Source organism: Rhipicephalus sanguineus, chromosome 6 (assembly GCF_013339695.2).
Source record: "Rhipicephalus sanguineus isolate Rsan-2018 chromosome 6, BIME_Rsan_1.4, whole genome shotgun sequence".
NCBI lineage: Eukaryota > Metazoa > Arthropoda > Arachnida > Ixodida > Ixodidae > Rhipicephalus > Rhipicephalus sanguineus.
Genome location: NC_051181.1, coordinates 100250778 through 100263422, shown reverse-complemented (window position 1 = coordinate 100263422; position 12645 = coordinate 100250778). Strand labels below are relative to the sequence as shown.

The window sequence follows — 12645 nt, the reverse complement described above, 5'->3', positions numbered from 1 at the left end:
CTATCTATCTATCTATCTATCTATCTATCTATCTATCTATCTATCTATCTATCTATCTATCTATCTATCTATCTATCTATCTATCTATCTATCTATCTATCTATCTAGCCGCCTACGACTTCGTGCTCTGCTGGTCGCTTGGTTAATCGAACGTACACCAAAATTCGTATGGCGTAACATGACTGTATGACGAACATAAAAGACAAGTCATAACATGAAAATCATGACACGCATGTCATGTACAGCATGATTTACATGCCATGCTCATGGTGCGCTGGCGGCCGTTTCGCTAGCTTGATATACACCGAAATTGGTATGTTGCGACGTGACTGTGTGACGAACATAAATAACACGAGTTAACATCAAAATCATGACACGCATGTCGTGTATAGCATGACTTACGTGCCACGCTCATGGTGCGCGGGCGGCCGTTTCGCTAGCTTGATCTACCCCGAAGGTGGTATTGCGCGACGTTACTGTGTGACGAACATAAATAATGGGAGTTAACATGAAAACCATGACACGCATTTTCCTCAATGACATACAAGACGATGTGTGCAGCTCTTTGCTGGCTGCTTCGCATTACATCGATTCCCACAATGCGTGGGATCTGCCGGCTTTTTTCTATGTGGCACGCAACGTTTTAGCAGCGAATGCTAGTGACGGAATTAAGTCACAGAAGAGCTGTATGCTTGGTTTCCTGCTATGCATGAAACGAAATTTGGGATTTATTATTACCGTAAGATTCCGCTTCATGCCTTCCAGGACGTCGTCCATGGGTGTTCCGCACGCAGTCGATTCTGGAAGACTACGAGCGCGGTGAGACGTGTAATGGATGACGTAGTGTATAAACACCAGGGTCGAAATATCCGGCAATGTGAACTGCACGGGTAGAAAAAAGGTATACTCGAACAAAAACCGACAGCCACCGATACCTGTCTACCTACGGAGAAATTGTCGAAGCTGAACCTCATTGCAGAGTCAATCGTGTGTCGCAGGTAACGCCTGCTATTAAATGGTGTCTTAAGCCCACCCCTTTGACCTTCGAGGAAGCAAGTTCAAAGTGTGAACACCCTCGCCCTCCTTCTTAATCCTCTTTCTTCAGTGCAGGGTAGGCAACCTGGCGCAACCTGATTAACCTCGATGGGTCGAGTTGGAAGTTTAAATAGCGCTTGTATGTGTCGCGCTCATTTTGTTTCTTGCCCCGAAAAGTTTTTGCGCTAAGACTACCCATCATAGACTACCACCTATCCTCGTCATGTAGCTTGCTGGTTAACCTTCCTTGCCTTTCGCTCATGCCTGTCTTTCATCGACACAGCCCGCAAGAGAGAAAATGCTTAGAGATGCCTGGAGGCATCCGTGATAAAGACGCTAAGCTCCACAGGCCACTTATGCTGCTTGTTTTGCGAGGGTGGCCTTTATTTATTTATAAGGCTACAATATGCTCTCCGTCCATCCGCGTGTTCAAGAAAAAGGGTATGAACTGAGTGCCTGCCAGGTCAGAGAGAACTTCGCGGAGCATAGCTAACCGGCCGTGAGCTAAGGGCTATCGTCATCGTAGAAATCAGCGCAAAAAAGAAAAAAAGAAATGGAGATGAGGAAAGGGTCACGTGTACACAGAACAAACTATCAACTGACTTTTACTGAAAGACACATGCATATATACTCGTGCAAAGGGCCACGTGGTCAAAATATAAACAGCAGTATACAAGGTTTCATTTACTGGTTGGCGATCAGGAAATCTAATTCAGTGGCACGCAACATCATAGACGTCCTCGCGACGCGTCTCTCACCAGATCTGTTAATAAAGAACGCTTCTTCAATTTCTCGTGCGTCTTTCTCTTTTAATCTTGATAGCATCCTAGCTTCTGACAGCAACGACGCGCAGCCGCACTCCCAACAATGCAATGAAAAGGTTCCAACGAGGTGGTCCCCTCAAAGAAGCCTTATGATCTAATAGTCTGTTATTTAACCAACGGCCCGTCTGCATGACGTAGCACTTCTCACAAGATAACGGTATACTATACCCCACTCCCCGGCTGTCGTCATTTACCAAATCTTGCTCTCAGAGTACACTGGAGTTGTAACATAATTTTACGCTGTCTTACCACGTGGTCGTGAGAGCCCCAGTGGGCGCTGGCTGTCTTCATGATGCCCCTGGTCTCGTTGATGTACGCTCGTGTGATGACGTATATCTGCTTCTCGAACGTGCACGTCGTCTCGTGCTGATAGTACCAGCGTCCCAGACTCTTGTCCCAGCCGTTGTAGAAAAGCAGCAGCCGCATGTTCGGGTTGAGTCCGATGTGCGTGACGAGCTGCACGGCAGGATCTCATAACGTCGCCGCCGTCACTACGAATTGCAGTATGCTAACCGACAACAGAGAGATATTAGGACTAACGAACGTGAGAAGCTTGCGTACGCAAGCTGCTTGGGTCCCGACAAAGGCCAAGCACACGTTGCCTTCTTGGACACGCATGACACTGGCGTTCCCTAGACTAAAACTCTCTAATATCGAATTGCATCGCGTTTACTTCGTCCAATGACAACGAGATGTATGTAATGAAATTCGAGAAGACGATTAATATCGACGCGATTCAAAATAGTTGGAACGGCTGAGTGGGCGAGTTGGTGACTCATGATACTTGAAATACGAGCGCGTAACTACACAGGGACATAAGAAGACGGGGACAAGCGCAAGGATTGAGATTCAAAATAGATTGTTCGACGTCAGCGGAATCAAGCGCGTTAGGGCTAGCATAGCTATTTTTCCACGCGTACTTCAGAATAAAGCAAGAAGACTTTGAACACAATCATCTACCAGACGGGGAGGCCTGTTTTTATTAATACTAATAATAAAAAACTAATTGCGCGAAAGCGTATCGCGAACAATTGTGAGTGACGTTTTTACGAGTACTCTAAATACTGCATATCAACATCGTGTCGATGAAATTATTATTAAAAGGCCAATTAACTAGTTAGTGCTAAGTATCACATAGAAACACAGACGTAACGTATAACTTTTTCTACATATATTTCACTACTGTTTATTCTTATTCCTTCGCGTGCTAGATTTGCTTGCTGTATGGTATGATGAACTTTATTCGGGTCCTGGAGATCAACCCTTAGGCTGACGCAGGTGGCTCCCACGTCGGGACAGTGTAAGGTTTACCCTTACCGCCGTATCGTGGGCCTTCTGGACGGCCTGTACTTGACCTGAAAGAGCTCCACTGCGAAGGACTCGTTGCCACTAGTCTCTTTCCTTGTCACAGTCTGTGAAAGCCACAGGACACTGCCAAAGCGTACGATCCAGTGTAATGATGCCATTACACTTCTCGCAGTTGATTTGCAACCCTCTTTCTCGATATATCTCGCTAATAAAGTTTGGATTCGGGTAAGTGCCTGTCTGTAACATTCTCAGAGTCACCGCTTGAGCTCTACTGTGCTTAGCGTGTGGCCCTGGGAATTCTCTTCTGTTCATATAATAATGCTTCGTCACTTCATTATATGTAGGTAATCGGTCCCTGTTCTCCTCCTGCATATTATTGGGATCCTGGTCGCGTAGTGCACGGATAGTAAAGTCCTCGTGCACCTGCGTTAGCCACCTCGTTTAAATCCTTCCGAGATGGATCGACAGACCGCATATGTGCAGGAAACCAGCGGATTTCAATCTCTTGGCTGTCCACCGCACCAATCAGCCGGACAGCCCTTTTGGTTACAAAGCCTTTGGTAAAGTGTCTAATAACCATCTTAGAGTGACTGTAAATTCGCGTCCACTTATTATACATTAAAGCCAATGCTACTGCCACAGCCATAAGATTGGAGCTGTTAAATACCACACCAGAACCTGCCATAAATCATTTATTCCCAGGGCCTCTCAGGAAGGTCACCAACTTCCCAGGGCAGTGTTTGCGAACACAGAAAACTCAAGATTTCGTTGAGCCACATCAGACCTCATCGCTTTCGGATTAAATTAATAATTAATTTTGATGCATTAACTAATCACTGCTGATGTATTGTTATTGGTTTCCGTATGTATCTTTTCACCCCTTCCCCCCTGTAATACCCTGGTCTCGAGAATACAATAAAATAAAATAATAATATATAAATATATAAGTTCGCCTATTCGTTTGCTACTCATGTACTTAGATAAGGACTCCCGCGTATCTATTGAGGCTGTTACGCCTGAACGCTCACCTCAGCTTCTAGCTGTTCGGCGAGTGTGAAGTTGGCGAACACGAGCATGACGAACGAGGTGTAGAAGGTGTTTCTCCTCGACATGCGCCGCAGCGTCTGGTTGATAGCCTCCTTGACGCGCGTGCGGTTCGCTTCGAGCGGCACGAACGCCATCGTCAGGTTGAGCCCCTCCGTCTGCTCCCTGAACGTCTCCATGGCGTACGTGGCTACAAACACACAGTAACCCCGTCAAAATGAAGACGAGGTACATGAAGGCGTTTTTTTAAATAAACAGACACAGTTATTAGAGAGTGCTCGTTTCTAAGTACTCGTCTGATGTTATGTAAGTATGGCGAGTGAATTAACCTTGCGGCGGGACTGTGTGTGAACCTAATACGCTGGCGTTGTAGACCTGGTGCAGATTCCGTACTGGTGATGCGCATCCGAGTTATGACCTAACCAATGTCTTATATGATAGTAACTTTAGATGTTGAGGAGAAACCCCAAGGCTTTGTTAGCAGTTGATGTCAGGTTTTACACGTGCGCGCACAAGTTTAAGTTACATGAGGTGATAATGCCTGGGTACTTCACTGAGTCAAGAGTGTCGATGGTGGCGTTATTTATTCTAATGGGAAAGAGGGAACAGTTAGGGCGGTGGGAAGTTGACATTGCTTTCAATTTAGTAGAGTACCATTAACGAGCTACCACACCAGTCTTTAACGTTGTTTGGGACATTTTGCAACAAAACGCGGACGCTAACCTTAGTGATAAATTGGTAGATAGTGGGCAAACACCCGCATCTGAGAGCGCACACGTAATGGTAAATCGTTTATGTATAAATATATTAAAAGCAAAAGGGGTCTTAAAACCGAACTTTGCGGTATGCCTGATGTTATGGAAGGAAAGTCCGCATCAGAAACTCTTTATACTGACATACCGCGATCGATTATTAAGATATTCCTTTTTCTATGTGAAGTCGTCAGGGGGGAAATTCAAATGAGAAGTTTTTATTATGAAGCACTGATGAGATATCAAACTCTTGATAGCAGATGAGGGTTATTTTTTGAGACAATATAAACGTCAACGTTTATGACTTTCTGGGTGTTGCAGGTGGCCAATTACTAACACAGCTCAAATGGGTGTTCTGTCCCTTTAAGACACCCAACTGGTACCAGTAACGGCGTGCGCTAACCCCCGCCACGGTGGTCTAGTGGTTATGGTGCTCAGCTGCTGACCCGAAGGTCGCGGGATCGAATCCCGGCCGCGGCGGCCGCATTTTCGATGGAGGCAAAAGTGCTTGAGGTCCGAGTACTTAGATTTAGGTTTAGCAAGGCATGTCTTAGGGCAAGTTGGTTCATACTTAATGCCTGTGTGCCTCTCGTTCATGTCCCCGTTTCTTAGAGCTCGTTTGTTTCGCATCTAGATTCAAGTGCACGTTAAAGTACCCCAGGTGGTCAAAATTTACGGAGACCTCCATTACGTCTCTCATAATCATATCGGCGTCCCTCATAATCATATCGGGGTTTGGGACGTTGAACCCCAACAATTAATATTATTATTAGCGTGCGCTTACCGAATACGTCGTCGTAGACGACGAGCGCCCGGTTAACACCCATGGCCTCCATCTTGGCTAGCACCACGCGGGTGTCAAACTCTTCGAAGTACGGTACCAGCAATGTTCCCGTGGGTTCTTCGATCTCCTCCGAAGGTTCCTGCTGATCCTCCGTTAGGGCTTCGTTGCCGTACGCCTTGCGGAGCACCCACTGCCTGCTGCAGCCACGGTTGAGGACGGCCAGGAAGGGCAAATGAGCTTGCCGGGCTTTCCGGGCCAGAACCGCCGTCGCTGCGCACTCGTTCGACACGAGGAGGGCAACCACGCCGTCCTTCCGAAGCTCGCACACTGGCATGGTAGCGGAGAAGGAAGCGAGGGTTTCGACATGAGCGTCCCGCTGTACCCCGAGACATTAAGTTGAAGCTGTGAAGGAGCTCTCTCTCTCTCTCTCGAGTAGTTATCTTATTTTTATATTTATTTATTTACAGATACCTCCGTCTCGATAGTCCAGGCATAGCAGGAGTGGACACAGTTTTTAGCAAGCTTAACTCGAACGCTCCGCAGCGTGTTCTGAAACGGTCGGATTGACTCCAGCGCCGCGTAGTTTTGGATTCTGTTGCCGAGTTGTTACCAATGCAGGCCCACATACTATCCAAGCATACCGAGGTATTATCTCGTCAACCGCGCCCAGCACTTTGCGGCTGACATCAGTCAAACCATTCCGCAGGCCACGCTGCGGAGCGTTCGAGTTGAGCTTGCTGACGACTGTACACCAAACCGTAGTTCAAGCAACAAACATACAATGAATTAGAACGTATTGAAATATGTGTTTAGGTAATTCTTTCACAAACTGTTTATTTGGCCTTCCCCGCAAGCAACCATCTGGGCATCCCCAAAGATCAACAGCGCTTAGAAAAAAAAAAGGGAACTTAGAACAATTTACACATGACTCGAAAGGAAAAATATTAAGTGGGTGGGATCGGCGCGTGGCACGCCCAGTGGAATGAATGGAGGAAATCGGTGCAGGTATGCAACTGCGGCCGTGTATGGTCTTATGTGTCAAGGGGCGTCGTATGAAAGGGGGTTCAAGAGTGCGTCGATGAGCCAGGGGTTCTATCGATAATGCGCATGCGCGAGATGAGGGAGAGAACTTTTGATCATACCGGCGGAGAATGAAACATATTGCTCTATTTTGTATGACCTCAAGCTTATGTCAAGTGCTGTGTATGGCGTGCAACTGAGGCGCACTGTAGTAACATGGCCTCCGAGATTAGCCGGCGGCGCGCCGCCGGCTAATCTCGGAGGCCATGGTAGTAACGGCCTGACGAGGGATTTATGAGCGGTTAACCTGCAGTGCTCGGTATAGTGCTTGAGGGTGCGTTTTAACTATCCCATTCGACTTCCTCAGGCTAGGTAGGGTTTGCTTAATAAACAAAAGCTTGATATTATCGTGAGGTTCAATTTCAGCAGAATAGGAGGAAATTGCAATCTTCACTGTATCAAGATGGCAAGCTGGACGAGTTGGTTGAAGTTCATTTCGTTGCAACGGCGCGTTGCAAGACGACAGAAAAGAAGAGCAGTACATAGGACAGAGCATGTCCTGCGCACCCCCTCTTCCTGTCACTCCTCGATGCTTGAAATATTTCTCATCGATGCTTGAATATTAGGGGTGCGCAAACAGTGAAAATTAGAACCGAATCGAATACGAATACGAATTGAATACTGTTCGAATAGTTTTCGAATAGTAAGGCAACCATTTTCAAGACAGGCCTAGATTTCTACAACTTTTTATTTCAAACAAATATTCGCAAACGTTAACACAGTGACATTAACGTTACATTTAACCGACCAAAGATTTCACAATTGTGTAAGCTGATGTGACCTCGTATACAGTATAGTGACTAGAGCCTTCGAGGTACTTTTTAACCGCAGCATGAATACAGCAGTTACTTCAGTATTCGTGGTGGTACTTCATCATCCAGCTGTTGAGTAACACTAAGACCTAAAAGTTAAATGTTTCGTGAATGAACTAATGAATCTCACGAAAATGATAGTGGATTGAGGACATATTCGCTTCGGTGACACTGGAGTTTAAAGCAAAAACCCTTTCACCCGGTGATGAGTAAAGCTTCGATAGTTGCGTAAAAGCTTGTCCTGCATGCATCTTGGTAACTCACCAATTAAAACAACAAAAATGATCCTTCGCACTTCCGACGTGTTGTTCCTTCCTTTGGGTTTTCCGTCGGTGCTGATTTGCCGTCGATTATCCCGTCGGGGAGTTGATAAACGTTTTTTTTAAAGATAACACTCGCCAGAGCTCACCTTATTTTTCGCGCTGATTTCCATAATGTATAACATTGATTACAGACTCTCGTAGTCCTTAACCACGCGTTATCGTCAAGTTGTGTTGCGGTTCCGGTGCATGGAAGTCGAAGTTAATGAATTATAGGACACCCACGAAAACCACAATGAAAACTAAGAAGCAGTGACTGTGTAAACACAGGCGCGGAGCGCCATGACGACAAAACTTTAGGAAAAATCTGCAATAGCGAACGGTGCGAGCCACTGTTCGTCACTCTTTTTTTCGTCACCATAGCAAAATCTTACGGTCTATGTCAGCTGAACTGTTGATCCAGTGAATACCAAAGCGGACCACGTCCTTTCGGTACATGTAGGCAGTCGCCATGTAGGTGGCCAGAAACTGCGCCTTCTCTTCCCAGTTGCTCCCTGAAAGGTGACGCTGCTGATAAGATCGCACTGCGATACCTGTTCGAGGAAGAAAGTTTGCAAATGCTTTTTTTTTTCTTGGAGAGAGTTGGGCTGTGTCTACGGGACGCATAAGTTTACTGCAGCAATTACTACAATAAATACTGATGCTAGGAGTTCACGATAACATAATGTATGCCAGAAAAGACAGAAATGTTTGTGCGGGCAATTTTTTTGACATGCTTCTAGGAGATTTCCGTATATATGTGGGCTGCTTATTCGTCTCAAGGATATCGGTGATCACGCGAAAGAAGACTCCAAATGTGGATATAAGATCAAGTTTTGTGGCCCGTTGTACGTGAATACCATGTCTACCCTTACCCGGACCTTGCCTATCAATGTCTACACTTGTTGGCTGATTATGCCTGAGTTCTGCTCGAAGATTACAGCATATGCAGGCTAATAAACACTCCAATACTTGGACTGCGGTTATGACTTCGTTTTGTTTTGTTTTGTTGTATTTTGTCACGTGCTGTCGTCACAAACTCTTCTTCTTCTCTTTCATTCTTTTACATCCCCTTTCCCCTTCCCACGTGCAGGGTAGCAAACCGGAGACTGCTTCTGGTTAACCTCCCCGTCTTTCCTTTCTCCCTCTTCTCTCTCTCTCTCCAATACTACACGCTGTATAGTCTGCCTGAATGATTATGAGTGCTAGGACTTATCCTGCCTAACGTAAGTTTTTAGGGAAACGCAACAAAACAGCCCAGAATTACAGGGGCGTAGCCAGAAATTTTTTTCGGGGGGGGGGGGGGGGTTCTACCATACTTTACGTATGTTCGTGCGTGCGTTTGTATGTGCGCGTGTATATATACGCAAGCAAAACTGAAAAATTTCGGGGGGGGGGGTTGAACCCCCCCACCCCCCCTGGCTACGCCCCTGCAGAATTATAATAATGACAAGTCACAGAGTTAGTTAGTTAGTTAGTTAGTTAATTTATGACACAGAGTGTCATAAACTAACACAACATGAAGCGTGGAATAGGTGCTTTTATTTCTCCCTAGCAAAGAATGGTCAAACTAAAGTGCCATGGCAATTCGACCTAATCAGCTTGTCAATAATTTGTGCGGTCTGCAGCCAGGTTCAATTTGTTTCTAGCTATGTTTGCTCTTCAAATATGCAAGCCCAGAAAAAGTGTGCTTGCGTGACTGTGTTGTAGAAAACTACAAGAAAAGCTTTACACCCATCTCATGGAGAAGGGGAAACATGTGTCAGCTCCGCCGCAATGCAAGACTGTTATACGGTGAAGCATACCAAAAATCAGAAGGGGCCGCTGTCACGCGACATAGTACGCGTGTGCCTCTAAAAAACACTAGGATGGGTTTCACGGACCCGCTGGGGTCCGCGGACACCCATTTGAGAACCACTGGCTTACAGGTCGCCCGTAGTAAAGTACATCTAAGTCGCCCCTATCTTTTCGATCAAAACCAACGTACAGATGTGCGTTAAAGGGGTCATGAACCACTTTTCCAAGTAATAATCTAATGACCTCAGTATCGGAGTGTACTGCCTCCCGAATCGATTGCCGCAAAAATTTCTCGAATCGGTCAAGAATCAGCGGAGTTACGGGGGTTTGGCGCACGCTCCCAGCGCTTTCTCTCTTTTCTCGTGCCGACGAGCGCACTGGAAGCTAGACAGGGAGGGATGGCATGGGGGAAAGAAGTTACGTCAGCGCGCGTCATGAAACGCGATCGCTCTCCCGCTGTGATTCGCTTGCGCGAGTGCGGATACCGTGTGCTGAGGAGTGCGGCGCCGGCAAGTGGCGGCACCCCGCGGCAAGAAGCGCATCTGATCCGAACGCCGCTCTCGATTTACGTCGGCTATCGGCCAATAAGCATGCTATGTCTCTTGCGACGTAAACGGACAGATCCGCGACGTAAACGGACAGACGCCCCGCCCACCGACGAGAGTGAGAACCGGCCTCTGTTTGAAAAGAGGGTGCCTGGGGAAACGGCAACTTCGCGCTCCGCTTGTGGCCATTACGCGGCGCGCACGACTGTAATATTTGGCAGAGCAGTTCATAGCCGTGTCAGCTTTCCGCAGGATGTGTTTTTTCAACAAGCCCAAGGGGTGCTTCATGACCCCTTTAACACAAGGCTCTTGGAACACAAGAGATTACTAACAAATAATGCTTATTCTCACATTAGACGCATCGCTTGTAATGTGGCTGCACGCCGCTGCTCCCTGAAACTGAAATACTTTCCAATCACAAGGATCAGCGGACCAGGGAAGTAATCGAGCCCTTTCATATAATTGAAAGAAAAGATGATTGCATCGGCCAAGCATCAGTAGTTCTAAGCGATTGCGAAGTGTCTTTTTTGGAAGATCACAGGGAAACTGTTGTAATTTGAACGTCATGGTCACACGTGGTACACTTTCATGTATGCATATTAACCATGTTTTTCTTTGAAATAAACTAGTTGCGACTGCAGCGGTAGTCCTGTCGTTTTCGTTGCTTCTGTGCCTTGTCTCAGTGCGCTGCTTCACACGTTAACATATGGTACAGATGTGCATGTTAGTATGAGCTGCGCGGAGAGAATCAGACGAGTAAGACCGCACTTACCTATTTTGTACACGAAGTGGCTGTCGGCGGGACTGGCAGCCACGAGCGAGACTACCGCCAGGATCGGTACGATTCGCTCGTGCATTCGGCTTTGAGGCACAACACGAGAGCTTTGAAACCTAGCGGTACCCACGTCTCCTTTATTGCGTTTCATTCTGCTCTGGAACAAACCACTTGCACGCTCTGAAAACTCAAGCACATCGAAAGAGGTTCTTCCCTCGCGCGAGAAATTTGCCGGGCAACGTGCTTAAAGGGGAAGCTTGAAATTGACGCTGCGCAGGCGTCCAGGAGAAGTCCCTTTGCAGGAGAATTAATCCGGAGTGGCACGCTTCAGGCTTTCTTCCGATACGACGTCGTCGAATCACATCAATGGGATTTTGCATGTGCTGAAGTGCCTGGTAACTCCGAATTTACAGAGACCCATAAAAGTCGCGTCGTGAGTTAAAAAAAAAAACAGGGGTGGGAATTGTCTAGCTTGGCTATGTCTTAAGTTAATTTAGAAGAAATGTATTTATGTCTTGAACTCGTGCAATGCTCGGCTCATGCAGGTTTGTCCGTCAGTCGCTAAATGCGTTAGCATAAGAAAACGTTAGCCTCGTTTGCGCGTCGACGAAGGATATGTGAGCTGCTTTTAGGTGCGTTAACGATCGGGGTAACGCCTCTGGGCAGGCTTAACTGGGCGATTCTAAAACTTAATTGAATTCGGATCGTGAATTTAAAATGTGATTGCAACGATTGCCAATTCCGAAATTACGCTGTTGTTATATGAGTACATTCTTAGGCCCTGCTTTATCATGATGTAAAAAATAAATCAGGCTTCTCATAAATCGCTTTAGACATTTAGAAGCGCATCTAAGCTGAACACTCAAAAAATGTTCCAGGGATATTGCTACAAGGTTATCCTCCAGGTTCCCATCGCGTATATTTGCGAATGACTGCACAAACGCTCTGCTGCATGCATTCTAACCTAGAAAGTATGCCTAGACGTCAAACGACTTCTTTCTCTCATAATTCGATGACGTCCCCTCTCGAAAGTGAAAAAGGAATCGCCACCCCGTTTGGTGTGTGAGCAGCTCATGCGATTGATCTGCATAAGATCTGCTTCAAGCTAAACACAAAAAAATGCAAAAATGAAAAACACAAGTGGAACGCTTACCAGACTCGTACCACCGATATTACGAAGTCCTTGACTGGCGTTTCCATTGCTCACAGTTTTTTTTGTCAGCGCCGATTCCTGCGTCCGCATATTGATTTTTCTTAACCAAGGCCTTTAAGCTTCTGAACGTATACTTACGTGCTCATCGCGCACATTCGTGTAACGCGTGAGCCGTGGCCCTGCTTGCCAATGCTCGCCCAACTCGCGTACTTCACTGAAGGCCCGAGACGAGGCGACACGCCCTTCTCTGTCGACGAGGCGCGCCACTTGTGCCGTCTCGACGATTTCGCACCGTGCGACCGCAACACGTGTGTAAGACAACCGACCCCTGGTTGGACAACGCCTCGCACCTAGAGTCTCGACGTGCCAGAACAATATACGTAGTATATTATTATTATTATTATTATTATTTTCATTCTCCGCGTATGTCGTGCGTG

At 46.6% G+C, this 12645-nt stretch overlaps 1 protein-coding gene across 1 annotated transcript; it reads right to left on the bottom strand.

Annotated features, from left to right (window-relative positions):
* Positions 1–1087: 1087 nt before the first annotated feature.
* On the bottom strand, positions 1088–11137 carry LOC125758866 (uncharacterized). The gene is made up of 6 exons (XM_049416559.1): positions 11053–11137; positions 8334–8492; positions 5748–6074; positions 4196–4401; positions 2109–2315; positions 1088–1120 (listed from the first exon to the last, which is right to left on the bottom strand). Exons 1-6 carry the CDS (start codon positions 11135–11137, stop codon positions 1088–1090), a joined length of 1017 nt encoding a protein of 338 aa, XP_049272516.1.
* Between the last annotated feature and the right edge of the window lie 1508 nt (positions 11138–12645).